Source organism: Sciurus vulgaris (assembly GCF_902686455.1).
Source record: "Sciurus vulgaris genome assembly, chromosome: 5".
NCBI classification, from domain to species: domain Eukaryota; kingdom Metazoa; phylum Chordata; class Mammalia; order Rodentia; family Sciuridae; genus Sciurus; species Sciurus vulgaris.
Genome location: NC_136465.1, coordinates 68,268,160 through 68,278,610, shown reverse-complemented (window position 1 = coordinate 68,278,610; position 10,451 = coordinate 68,268,160). Strand labels below are relative to the sequence as shown.

General features: G+C 47.9%; 1 protein-coding gene across 1 annotated transcript in view; it reads left to right on the top strand.

Moving 5' to 3' along the window:
* Window positions 1–1,412: 1,412 nt before the first annotated feature.
* The window catches only part of CACNA2D4 (calcium voltage-gated channel auxiliary subunit alpha2delta 4), a gene marked incomplete at its 5' end in the record, with an annotated part of 102,185 nt that continues 93,146 nt past the window's right edge, over window positions 1,413–10,451 (top strand). The window contains 4 exons of the mRNA XM_079141743.1: window positions 1,413–1,462; window positions 5,088–5,246; window positions 8,503–8,584; window positions 10,196–10,312. Coding sequence (XP_078997869.1) covers window positions 1,413–1,462; window positions 5,088–5,246; window positions 8,503–8,584; window positions 10,196–10,312 — 408 coding nt within the window. The remainder of the gene's footprint in view (window positions 1,463–5,087; window positions 5,247–8,502; window positions 8,585–10,195; window positions 10,313–10,451) is intronic.

Genomic DNA, 10,451 nt, shown 5'->3' with positions numbered 1-10,451 from the left:
TAAGGGGCTACTTCTGCGTATTTATAGATCTGGCAGTCCCCCAGGGAAGCCTCTCCTTGGCAGCCAGCCTCTGCCTGCAGCAGCTGCAGACCTGAGCCACCTCTAAGTAACCCCCTGCCGACTGCTCCCCGGACTTTGATGTGCCTCAGACTCTCCAGGCAGAAGGGACAAGTCAGAGGCTTCTGTCCTGCAGGCTACTGCACCACAGGCCACTGCACCCGCAAATCTAGGTTGATGCCAGCTGATGTGCTTGTTTATCACCTGAATCCAGGTTCTGCTGCTTTTTGATTGGTGGGGAGGCAACGGCGCACAGGAGGCCCATGTTCAAGCTAAACCGCTGTGTTTTGCTTAATGGCCTTATTTGCTCTTTCCTCCTCCTTTGTTAATAGTAAAAATTGGCTGAGTCATGATTTAAAGGCATTCGAAATCTGAAAATGTGCTTTCTCTTTCAAACTGTGCTAGAACCAGACAGATCAAGTATTTTGTCGTGATCGATGTTTGAAAAATGAGACTCAGGCTCTGGGAGACAGAGCAGGGGTCCCGACTGGGCAGCTATACATCCATTCACCCTTGCCCCCTGCTTCTTCTTAAAAGTTGCAATAAAATACATCCAACACAAAATACATATAACATAAGATTTATGTGTAAGTTTAGTAGTATTTGGGGGGGTGGTGCTGGGGATTTAACCCAGGGACACTTAACCATATCCCCAGTCCTTTTTTTTTTCTTCTTCTTTTTTAATTTTGAGACAGGGTCTCACTTAGTTGCTTAGGGCCTTGCTAAGTTGCAGAGGCTGGCCTTGAACTTGAGATCATTGTGCCTCAGCCTCCCAGGTCACTGGGATTTAGTAAATAGTAAATAGTCTTTCTAGTAAACTCCTAACAGGTTACCATATCCAAGTATGCCATCTCTTCTGGCAGGGACTCAGCCATGGTTGGTCCCTATTAAAACTCAAGTTGAGGCCAGATTGGGAGGTGGAGTCTAGTGGGTGGTGTTTGGGTCATAGGTGTGATGCTTCCGGGAATGGGTTATGCCAGTTCTCAGGAGCGAGATCTCACTCTTACAGGACTGGATTACCTGAGTGGGTTGTTAGAAGGAAAAGTTACCCCTAATGTTTTGCATGCCCCCACTGTCCCTTCTTCTTTCCTCCATGAGTTGAAACAGCATGAGACCCTCACCAAAGGCCAATCAGATGCCAGCTCCATAATCGTGGACTCCCCAACCTCCAGAACTAGGAGCCCAACTAACCTTTTCTCTTCATAAATCACCTAGTCTTGGGTATTGTGTTATAGGAACAGAAAATGGACTAAGACAGACTCTGACTTACAGACACATGCTAGAAATGAGGAAGCCTTCCATTTAGGAGGAAGCAGGGCACTGCAAGCTCCAAGGTCAAGGTCCTGAGGTGGAGCATGCCTGCCATGCCCAAGGAGCAGCAAGGAGCCATTGAGGGTGGTGGCCTGTGAGTAAGGGCAGGTAGCAGGAGACCAGGCCAAGGAGGAAGCCAGATTCAGCTGGTGTAGGAACTTGTGGGCCACAGTAAAAATCTTTGTCTTTTCCTCTAAGTCAGATGGGCAGCCTCTGGGGACTTCTGAGCAGAGGAGCAACAGGAGCAATTCTTGCATTTTCAAAGGAGCCTTCAGTTGCTGCACTAAAAATCAGATTGCTCAAGGGCAAGGGCAGGGGCAAGGATATCAGCTATCAGACAGGGTCCAGCAGGAAATAGCAGAACCCTAATAATGAGATAATTTGAGCAAAACTGACTGATGAAGCAGCTCTTTGGGAAGGCACAGAGGCAGGGGAAGTGCAGAAGTGGCCCAAAACTGAGGGGCAGCTGGGCCGTTCCCACCATCCATGTCAAGGGAAAAGAAGTGGTGCAGTTGTAGCTTCCTGAAGGGGAGCAGTGGCATTGGATTGAGGGATGCAGCCAGGGGAGGTGGCCACATTTGCACTCCTCTTTCTAGACTGCTGCTGGGGTTCCCTATTGACTGAGCTCATTGGAAGCCAGAGGACAGTGGACTACAAGGAGGCGGCCCATACAGATGAGCCTCCAGAGGTGCAGAGGGAAGAGCCTAGGCCTGGAGGGGCAAGCAGAAGACCCTCAGGTTAGGCTGTGGGAAGGCCCTTTTCATGGTCCTGGGAAGAAACCAGGGTGGCTTGATGGTGGACCAGGTGTCCACCTGGGATGAATTGACAAGAAAAATGTGATATATACACAGTGGAATATTATCCAGACCTAAAAAGGAAGAGAATTCTGACACATGCTACAACAGGCGTGAACCTTGAGGATATTATGCTACGGTAACCACAAAAGGACAATATATGATTTCATTTATAAGAGATAGAGTAATCAGAATCATAGAGACAGAAAGTAGAATGGTATGCCAGGTGCGGTGGAGCACACCTGAAATCCTAGTAGCTCAGGAGACTGAGGCAGGAGGATCTAGAGTTCAAAGCCAGCCTTAGTGACTTAGCTAGGCCCTAAGTAACTCAGCAAGACTCTGTCTCTAAATAAAATATTAAAAAGGGCTGGGGGATGTGGCTCTGTGGTTAAGTGATCCTGGGTTCAATCCCTGGTACCAAAAAAAAAAAAAAAAAAAAAAAAAAGAGTAGAATGGTGATTTGGTGATTTCAGGGGCTAGCAGGGAATGGGAGTTCTTGTTTAAGGTATAGCATTTCAGTTTCATATGGAACAGGTCAAAATTCACATGTGGATCAATAGTGAGAATAGATTGCAAATAATAGCCCCTGTACTCCAGCATGGGCAACATAGAAAGACCCTGTCTCTTAAAAAAAAAAAAAAATAGATACAGCCAGGTTTGGTGGTATACACTTGTAATCCATGCATCTTGGGAGGCTGTGGAAGGCAGATGCAAGTTCAAGGCCAGCCTCAGCAACCCACCAAGGCTTTGAGCAACTGAGTGAGACCCTGTCTCAAAATAAAACTAAAAGGGCTGGGATGTAGCTCAGTGGTGGTGCCCCTGGGTTCAATCTCCAGTACCAAAACACACACACACACATGTATACATATGCACACAGTTTCAGTTTTATAAGGTGAAAGAGTTTGGAAATGGATGGTGGTAATGCTTGCACAATAATGTGAATGTATTTAATAATACTTCACTATACAATTAAAGTGATTAATAATGGCAAATTTTATGTTATGTAATTTTGCTATAATAAATAAAAAGGTGAAGATTTATTTCAAATTTTAAAAATCACTCCCAATTACAAATCTTGAGAAGCTGACAAAGTCCACAAAAATCACAAAGCCTAGAAACATTACATATTTTTTTTAAATACAAACCGCCCAACACACCTCTAGTATTTTTACTAAATGTGCATCATTTGTAGTCCTGAGACATGTTAATGTTATACAACATTAATCTGAAATGAAGGCGTTCATGGGAACAATTCAAATACATTTAAAAAATCACTGCCACATTGAATTGAGCCACATAACTGTGTAACCAGATTCCTCTGATACTACAACATTGACTTATTGATGAATATGTGTAGGAGTTTTGTCACTAGAACACTTGCTTCTTCAAGCATTTTACTGCGTTGGTGGCAATTTTGCGTACCATTTTGCTGGAACCACCAGATTTCCTCAAGACAAGACAAATCAGTCACTCGAAGAAGCAATCCAACACATGGGATGTATAGTGTGTTGCTCCACTTCACACAAGTACCACCACCAGTTTGTATCCACAAACATGAAAAAGTTGATCAATTCTATTTTGCATAATTGCCATCAGAGAAGAAACCAATGTACGGTGTGTTTGCAATTACATTCATTCAATATTAACTTTTTTCCTAACAGGAGAGAACTCCTGTTTTGGTCAGACCTTTATGAGAACCAGATCCTTTGATTATTTGTCTGACCTTTGGATGAATTTCTGCACACTAGCTTCTGCTCTGGCCCAGGAGCCTTATTTCCCCCTGCCCTACCACATATCACCAGGGGTAGGCGCTGTAGAACACATTCACATTGCAATGCAACCTGTCCTGGTGGCGGCGCACATGTTCTGAGATGTACTTCCTGGCCCTGGGTGGCTCCAGATGACTTGTTTACAAGGAAGTGACTGTGAGTGACTGAAATATATCCTACTAAGCCCAAATTAAATGTTTCCTCCTCTCAACTTTCACTGAACTGGATCGTCCAAGTGACCACAGCCATTCAAACAAACATCACCCAATTCAAGGACAATCAAAGAAGTCAGCATGCAGAGACAGGGGGTTTCATCCATTGTGACTAAACTGTCTTACTTTTGCAAATTTTACAAAAACACTTGATGGTAGGAACTCCCTGGAAATGGAGGAGTCCATGCAAGTGGGAGGCCCTAAAACACCATCAACTTCACATAAACCTGTCCCTTACCCAGAGCCAGGAGCAGGTGAGATGTGGGTGATGGGGGCCCATAGACTACCTTATCTGTTACCCAGTCCAAAGGCAACAGGCCTGGAAACATGAACTGACCCCCACCTCCCGCTGCCAGAGCCTCAGGAGGCTCAGCCAAGCAGGCTGATGCTGTCCTCCTAGGATTGCTCAGAGAGGGTTTGCTACTGTCTCAGCCACTCAGACCACTGTACAAACCCAGTTATCCTTCCTTTGTCCCCTGTCCGGGTTCACAGCATCCTGGTCCCCTTGGGTCCTGAAGCTGTTCTGTTAGTACAGGTCTGCCTCTTTAAAGCAGAAAGATATGCTGCAGCCCCTAATAGAATGAGCTGAGATCAGGGTAATCCTGCTGAGGTCACTGCCCACACCTCCTGCTCACCCTCCCCCGCTGCTGTCAGATGGGGATTAGAGGAGAGGCCAGAGGATTAAAGGGGCCCATTTTGTCACAACCTCTCCAGGGAGACCCGCTGGTCAGGTGTGCCACTCCTCTGCAGCAGTGGGGCAGCCCACCCCCTGCCAGGACCCAGCTGAGAGTCTGGAGACCTCCTGGCTTGCAAGGCCCTACAGGCAGAAGACTCTGGACCTCCCAGGGATCTGGGTGGCAGGCAAGAGAGCTGATGGGCTGGGCCTGCTCCTTCCTCTCCCCTTACCCTGACCCCAGCAGGATCTCCATGCCTGGCTTACCCAGGTTCTACCCAAACCCTGGCTCCACCCACAACCAGGCCTCCTGCTATCAGCAGCCAGGAGCCTGGGCCTTCTTGCGGAAGACCACAGTCATCCTGTGGCTGCTGCTGTCCAGCACCTCCCTGGCCCCCACATGGGGTCAGACCAAGATTCCTCTGGAAACGTAAGCATCAAGTTCAGCCTCACCCCATAAAACCCTTTATGCTTCCCTCTTCCCCATCTTCTACTCCCTTCCCTCTCTCCTCCTGGGGGCTGCACCTGTCCACTGTCTTGCTCTAAAGGCCTTTTCTTCCCTGGCCTCCATTCCTCCCCAAATCTCTGCTGATTTTGGAGTCCCACCTGCCCATCCCCAGAGTCTGATAGCTTTAAGCAGAATGATCTTTGGGGTCTGTCCTTGTTACCATGGCAAGTCTCAGGTCCAGCCCCTGCAGGGCTGATGCCCTTTCCTGGAGAGCCACCTGATGAGGCAGTGTGGAGGGGTGCTGTGTTGGTTCTTAAAGAAATCATTGTGGCTGCCCAGAGGATTTGTTGGGAAACTTGTATTTTGCCATTCTGAAAGGGTAAAGCAGTTCGAAAGTCACAGAATGGCTCATGCAAACAGTAGGTGGCTTGTTCAGGATCTGGCATCTCTCACAGATCTTTTTATGCTATACATTCTCCTTGAGAGAGCCCATCTACCCTCAGAATGTCAATTTCTGCTCATGTGCTGACTCACACCCCTGTCTCTGACCTCATTCTCTCCTTCTCTACCTTTCTGCCTCCTTACAGGCCTTAATTCTATACCCCACCACTAAGACCAGCTCCAGGAGAGACTCTTGTATCAGTCATTTAAACTTTGGTACAAATTACTGTGTCATATCCCTGGAGTATTTATTTTTTAGTCCTAGGCTCTGGTGCTCCCATTGAAGAAATTCATACTACATGTGGGGAGCAGAGCATTCTAGATTAAATGTGTTACCTGCTCAATTCACATCTATGTCCAGCCACCAGAGCCCAGCATGACAGCCAGGTTGCAGTACATCCAGTTGCCAAATACATGTCTGAACAAAGATGGGGATGGAAAAGCCCAGACAATGCACAGAGTTTGTACTTGACCTTGCACAGCAGTGGATTTGGTTTCCCTCAATTAGTATCCCCCTCCTTGTTCTCAGCCCAGTTCTGTACTAGGTGCTTCACCCATCACTCCTGTAATCCATGGAGCAATTCAGAGAGAGGAGTGATATGATTTCTATTTTGCTTTTGAGGAAACAGAGGCTCAGAGAGGTTAGGTGACTCCTGTAAGTTCACAAGTCCACTTAAATCCAAGTGCAGGAATTTGAACTCAGCCTGGGTTTGCTTTTGTCATGACACCCACTGCCAGAATATACAACTTTGAGTTGCTGAGGGAGATGTTGAGAATACTTTGAGTCCTCAGACCACACACCAATTAATAGTAGAAGGCAAACTCCAGGAACAGGCTGAGGGCCAAGTCCAGATGGCTGGAATCCAGGTCTCTGCAGAGGAGAACCCAAGGGCAGGCGATCTATGCAGAAAGCTCCACAGCTGGCTGAGATCGCAGCCTGCGAACACAGCCCCCTCCAGGCCCTCACTCCAGCCCTCTTCTCCCCTATGCTTCCTCTCTCTCCTGCCGAGTTCTTCTTTTAAGTCTTTCCCACCCCAAAGACCCCTCGCCCCTCTCATGTCAAGCTCCACTCAGCCTCCAGTCTTCACCACCCGCCCTCCCAAATCTGTTCTCTCCAAGTTTGCAAAAAACCTCCTCGTTGCCAGGTCCAGTAGACATTTCTCGTCTGGTCTCCCTGGACCCTGTTGCCTTGGATGCTATCCCCTTTTCTTGAATCCCAATACCCAAACTTCTGTAACCTTACATTCTCCTGTGTTTCTGTGGGCTTCTGACTTACTCACTGTCTTCTTCAAGTGCTCCTTTTCTTCTGCATGCAATTATTGGTACTCCCCAATATTTGGCATCTCTCGCAGACCTTTTTATACTATACATTCTCCTTGAGAGGGTAATCTGTCCTTAGAATTTCAATTTCTGCTCATGTACTGACTCACAGTCCTATTTCTGTGAGACTCACATTTCCAATGCCTGTGGACATCTCTTTCTGAACGTCATGTGAGGTTTTAAGCCTCAAGTTCATGTCTTTAAATATACCACATGATTGGTGCCTTCTGGAGATGCTCAGTAATGGGATTCTCACATTCGATATCACCCGAGTCACACCATCCATCCTTCCCAACTTGCTCCTGATCTTCCCAGTGTTTTTAATTTTATTTGATAATACCACTGTGAGCTCAACTACCCAAGCTGGAAACCTGGAAGTCATTTTTTATTCTTCCAAGCTCTTCTGTACTGTCTACCTAGAATCCTCTCCCAAATCTCTTTGCCAGGCTAAGCTCTATCAAGCTTCTAATGCTGACCTCAGATCCCCCTCCCCCGGGAAACCTTCCCTCACCACCACTGCCACTCCCCAAGTTCCATGGGCCTCCCTTCAAATTTGTATTATGTTATCTATATGGGAAGATGTGTCCCCTGACTGAGGGTTTTGCAAAGATGAGGACTGTGGTGTGACTCTAGGCTGTGCACATAATAAGACCTCCATAACATTGGTTAGCCACTGAACGAATGCTGATCTTGAAATGATCACACAGACCAATCATATTTGCTCCTCCTGGAACCTCAGGACCCCTGGACCCTCCCAGATATCAGGATCTCAGTGTACTTCTGGGGAGTGGAGGATAGGTCAGGGTTTCCCACCCCCAGCTGCCTACCCAAGACCTAGGTGCGGCCTCCTCTTCCACTCCCATTCTGCCCCTCCCTGGACCTCAAGAAAGCCACTCAGAGTCTTTCCCCAGCCCCTTACCTCATGCTATCTCTGCAGAAGGCTCAGTGGTCCTCAGTGCCCTTGAGTAGGTAAACACAAGCACAAATGCCTGAGTGAGACATGCGGCCATGGACAGGGAGTTCCAGTTTTGTTCTTGGGGTCTTCCTCACCCTGCCTGGACCTGTGCATCACCTCTTCCCTTCCTCTCCTCTCCTTTTTCTACTCAAAAACCAGAGCCCTAGAGAGCTTGGGGTCAAACTTGGTTCTAGACTTATTAACCCCATGACCACAGCAGGAGACCCAGCCAAGTGGCGGTCACTGAACCCTGGTGCAGCTGCTGAGCCCCTGTGGGCTCTCTGAGTCTCTTGCCTTGACCAGGGCTGCAGTTTCAGGGACAGGAAGAGGGATAAGAACTCTCTGTGTTTCTGGATATGTGTATGTATGTGTGTACTCATACCTGCATGTGGATTTCTGTGTGTATCATGTGTATTTCTGTGTGCTTGTGTGCCTCGTGGGTGTCCATGTGTTGCTTTGCACATGCATGCACCTGGATGCATGTGTATCTGTGTATACACACTAACTCTGATCCCCTGGCAGAGTGAAGCTCTGGGCAGAAACCTTCGGCAGGGGCTTGTATGACACTGTGACCAAATATTCTGGCTCCCTCTTGCTGCAGAAGGTCAGTAACCCTGTTCCAGGAAATCGTGGGGTGGTCAAGGTCAGAGGGCAGTCAGTCAGATCTCCCTCCCTGGTAGAGAAGCAGAGTGAGTCCCCAAATGTCAGTACATTGAAGGGTCTTGGAGATCATCTATTCCAAATTACTCATTTTTAGATTGGGAAACTGAAGCCCAGGGAGGTGAATAATTTGCTCAACTCCAGAGCAAGTCAATGGGGACAGTTTGGTGGCATGGCCAAGAGTGGTGTCAGTTTAGCTCCTTGGGAGGCTGATGCCAACATGGGACTAGATCTGCAAGAGCATCATTGTGTGGGCAGAAGCGGGGCGCTCTTCAAAACAAAGGGGAGCGGTGTGTGGGCAGACTCGGATGCCAGCCTTACACACGACAGAAGGGGGCAGGCAGGAGAAGCAGGTAGCGGAGCCTGGAAGGATAGTGCAAGGGCCCTAGGTAGAAGCAGGTGGGCAGAGAGAGTTGTCCTTACCTCCTGCCCTCAGCCCTGCAGCCATGTCCAGGGGCTGGAGTGCCCACGTGGTTACCCTAGCAGCCGTCTGAGCCCACAGCTAGGCTCCTGGCAGAAGCAAGTCCTGGCGAAGGAGGCGGTGCTACAGTGTCTCCATCCCCTTATCTATTCAGTTCTTTTTGTGCAGATGTATGGCTAGCCTGTCCTTGTGCCAGATAATAAGAAACTTCATTTCTCCCTAGGAGTTAAAACTCCCAGAGCAGTTTTAATAATAGCTCGCCTTCTCTATGATTCCCATGCAGTAAGAGCTTTATGTTCACAATGTATTTCTCTCCACAATTCCATAGGCATCTTCTCCCTCTCATGAATGATGCCAAATCTCAGCTTCCATGCCTGCTCATGACCACACTGAAGCCCTCACTCCCTTGTCTCCCCTTCCCTATAGCACTTCATCCTCCCCCACTTGTCACCCCACAATGACAGCTAAGACCAGCTTCCACTCATAATACCTATATTGCAAACACCAACTCATTTGATTTTCTCATTTGCACCCTCCAGCCCCAGGTGAGAAAAACAGAGCAGTAATGCTATGGCGGTTCTGGGGTAAAAACATTTTGTAGAATCTAAACATTCTGGAGCATTCTTTAAGGCATGGAAACATCAATCTTACAGACGAGGAAACTGAGTGATTTGCCTAAATTCATAGGGCCGATGGACTGCAGAGCTGGTTAAACAGGCATTCATGATACACTCAATGGGAAATGATCTCCCCTGGGCTCAGAAAGTGAATTTGAACCCAGTTCTCCAGGCTTTCCTGGGCTCACTGGCAATTTGTCAGTGGGCATGGAATTCTGGGAGCCTTGGTCCCATCCAGGCTGCCCTGCCCAGGCTGTTGACCTTGGTCAAGTTCATTGACTGAATTGCAGTCTGCTACCCATTAAGGATACTAACTGCAAGGTGTCTAGAGCATTTGTATAGAAACAGCTATTATCATTATTGGAGCTATTATGCAAGGAAGAGAGGGCCTGTCCTTCCCTCTAGTTGAGTGAACAGGCTTTGTATGTTGTGAATATACTTGCCAAGGGGATGGTTGAGTGCAAGCATCCTGGTACAAAACAAAGCGTGCCCATGGCTCTCACTTTGCCCTGCACAGAAATACAAGGATGTGGAGTCCAGTCTGAAGATCGAGGAGGTGGATGGGCTGGAACTGGTGAGGAAGTTCTCAGAGGACATGGAGAACATGTTACGGAGGAAGGTCGAGGCTGTTAAGGTTTGCCAGTCCACCATCCAGCCCCATGTCCTCTCTCCTTGTTCTCAGGGCTTCCCAAAGTGTGTGGCTGGTCTTATAAGTACTTTTATAGGCTGCCCTGGTCTTGGATGGTCTGATTCCTGTCTGGGTGAAGTGTGGG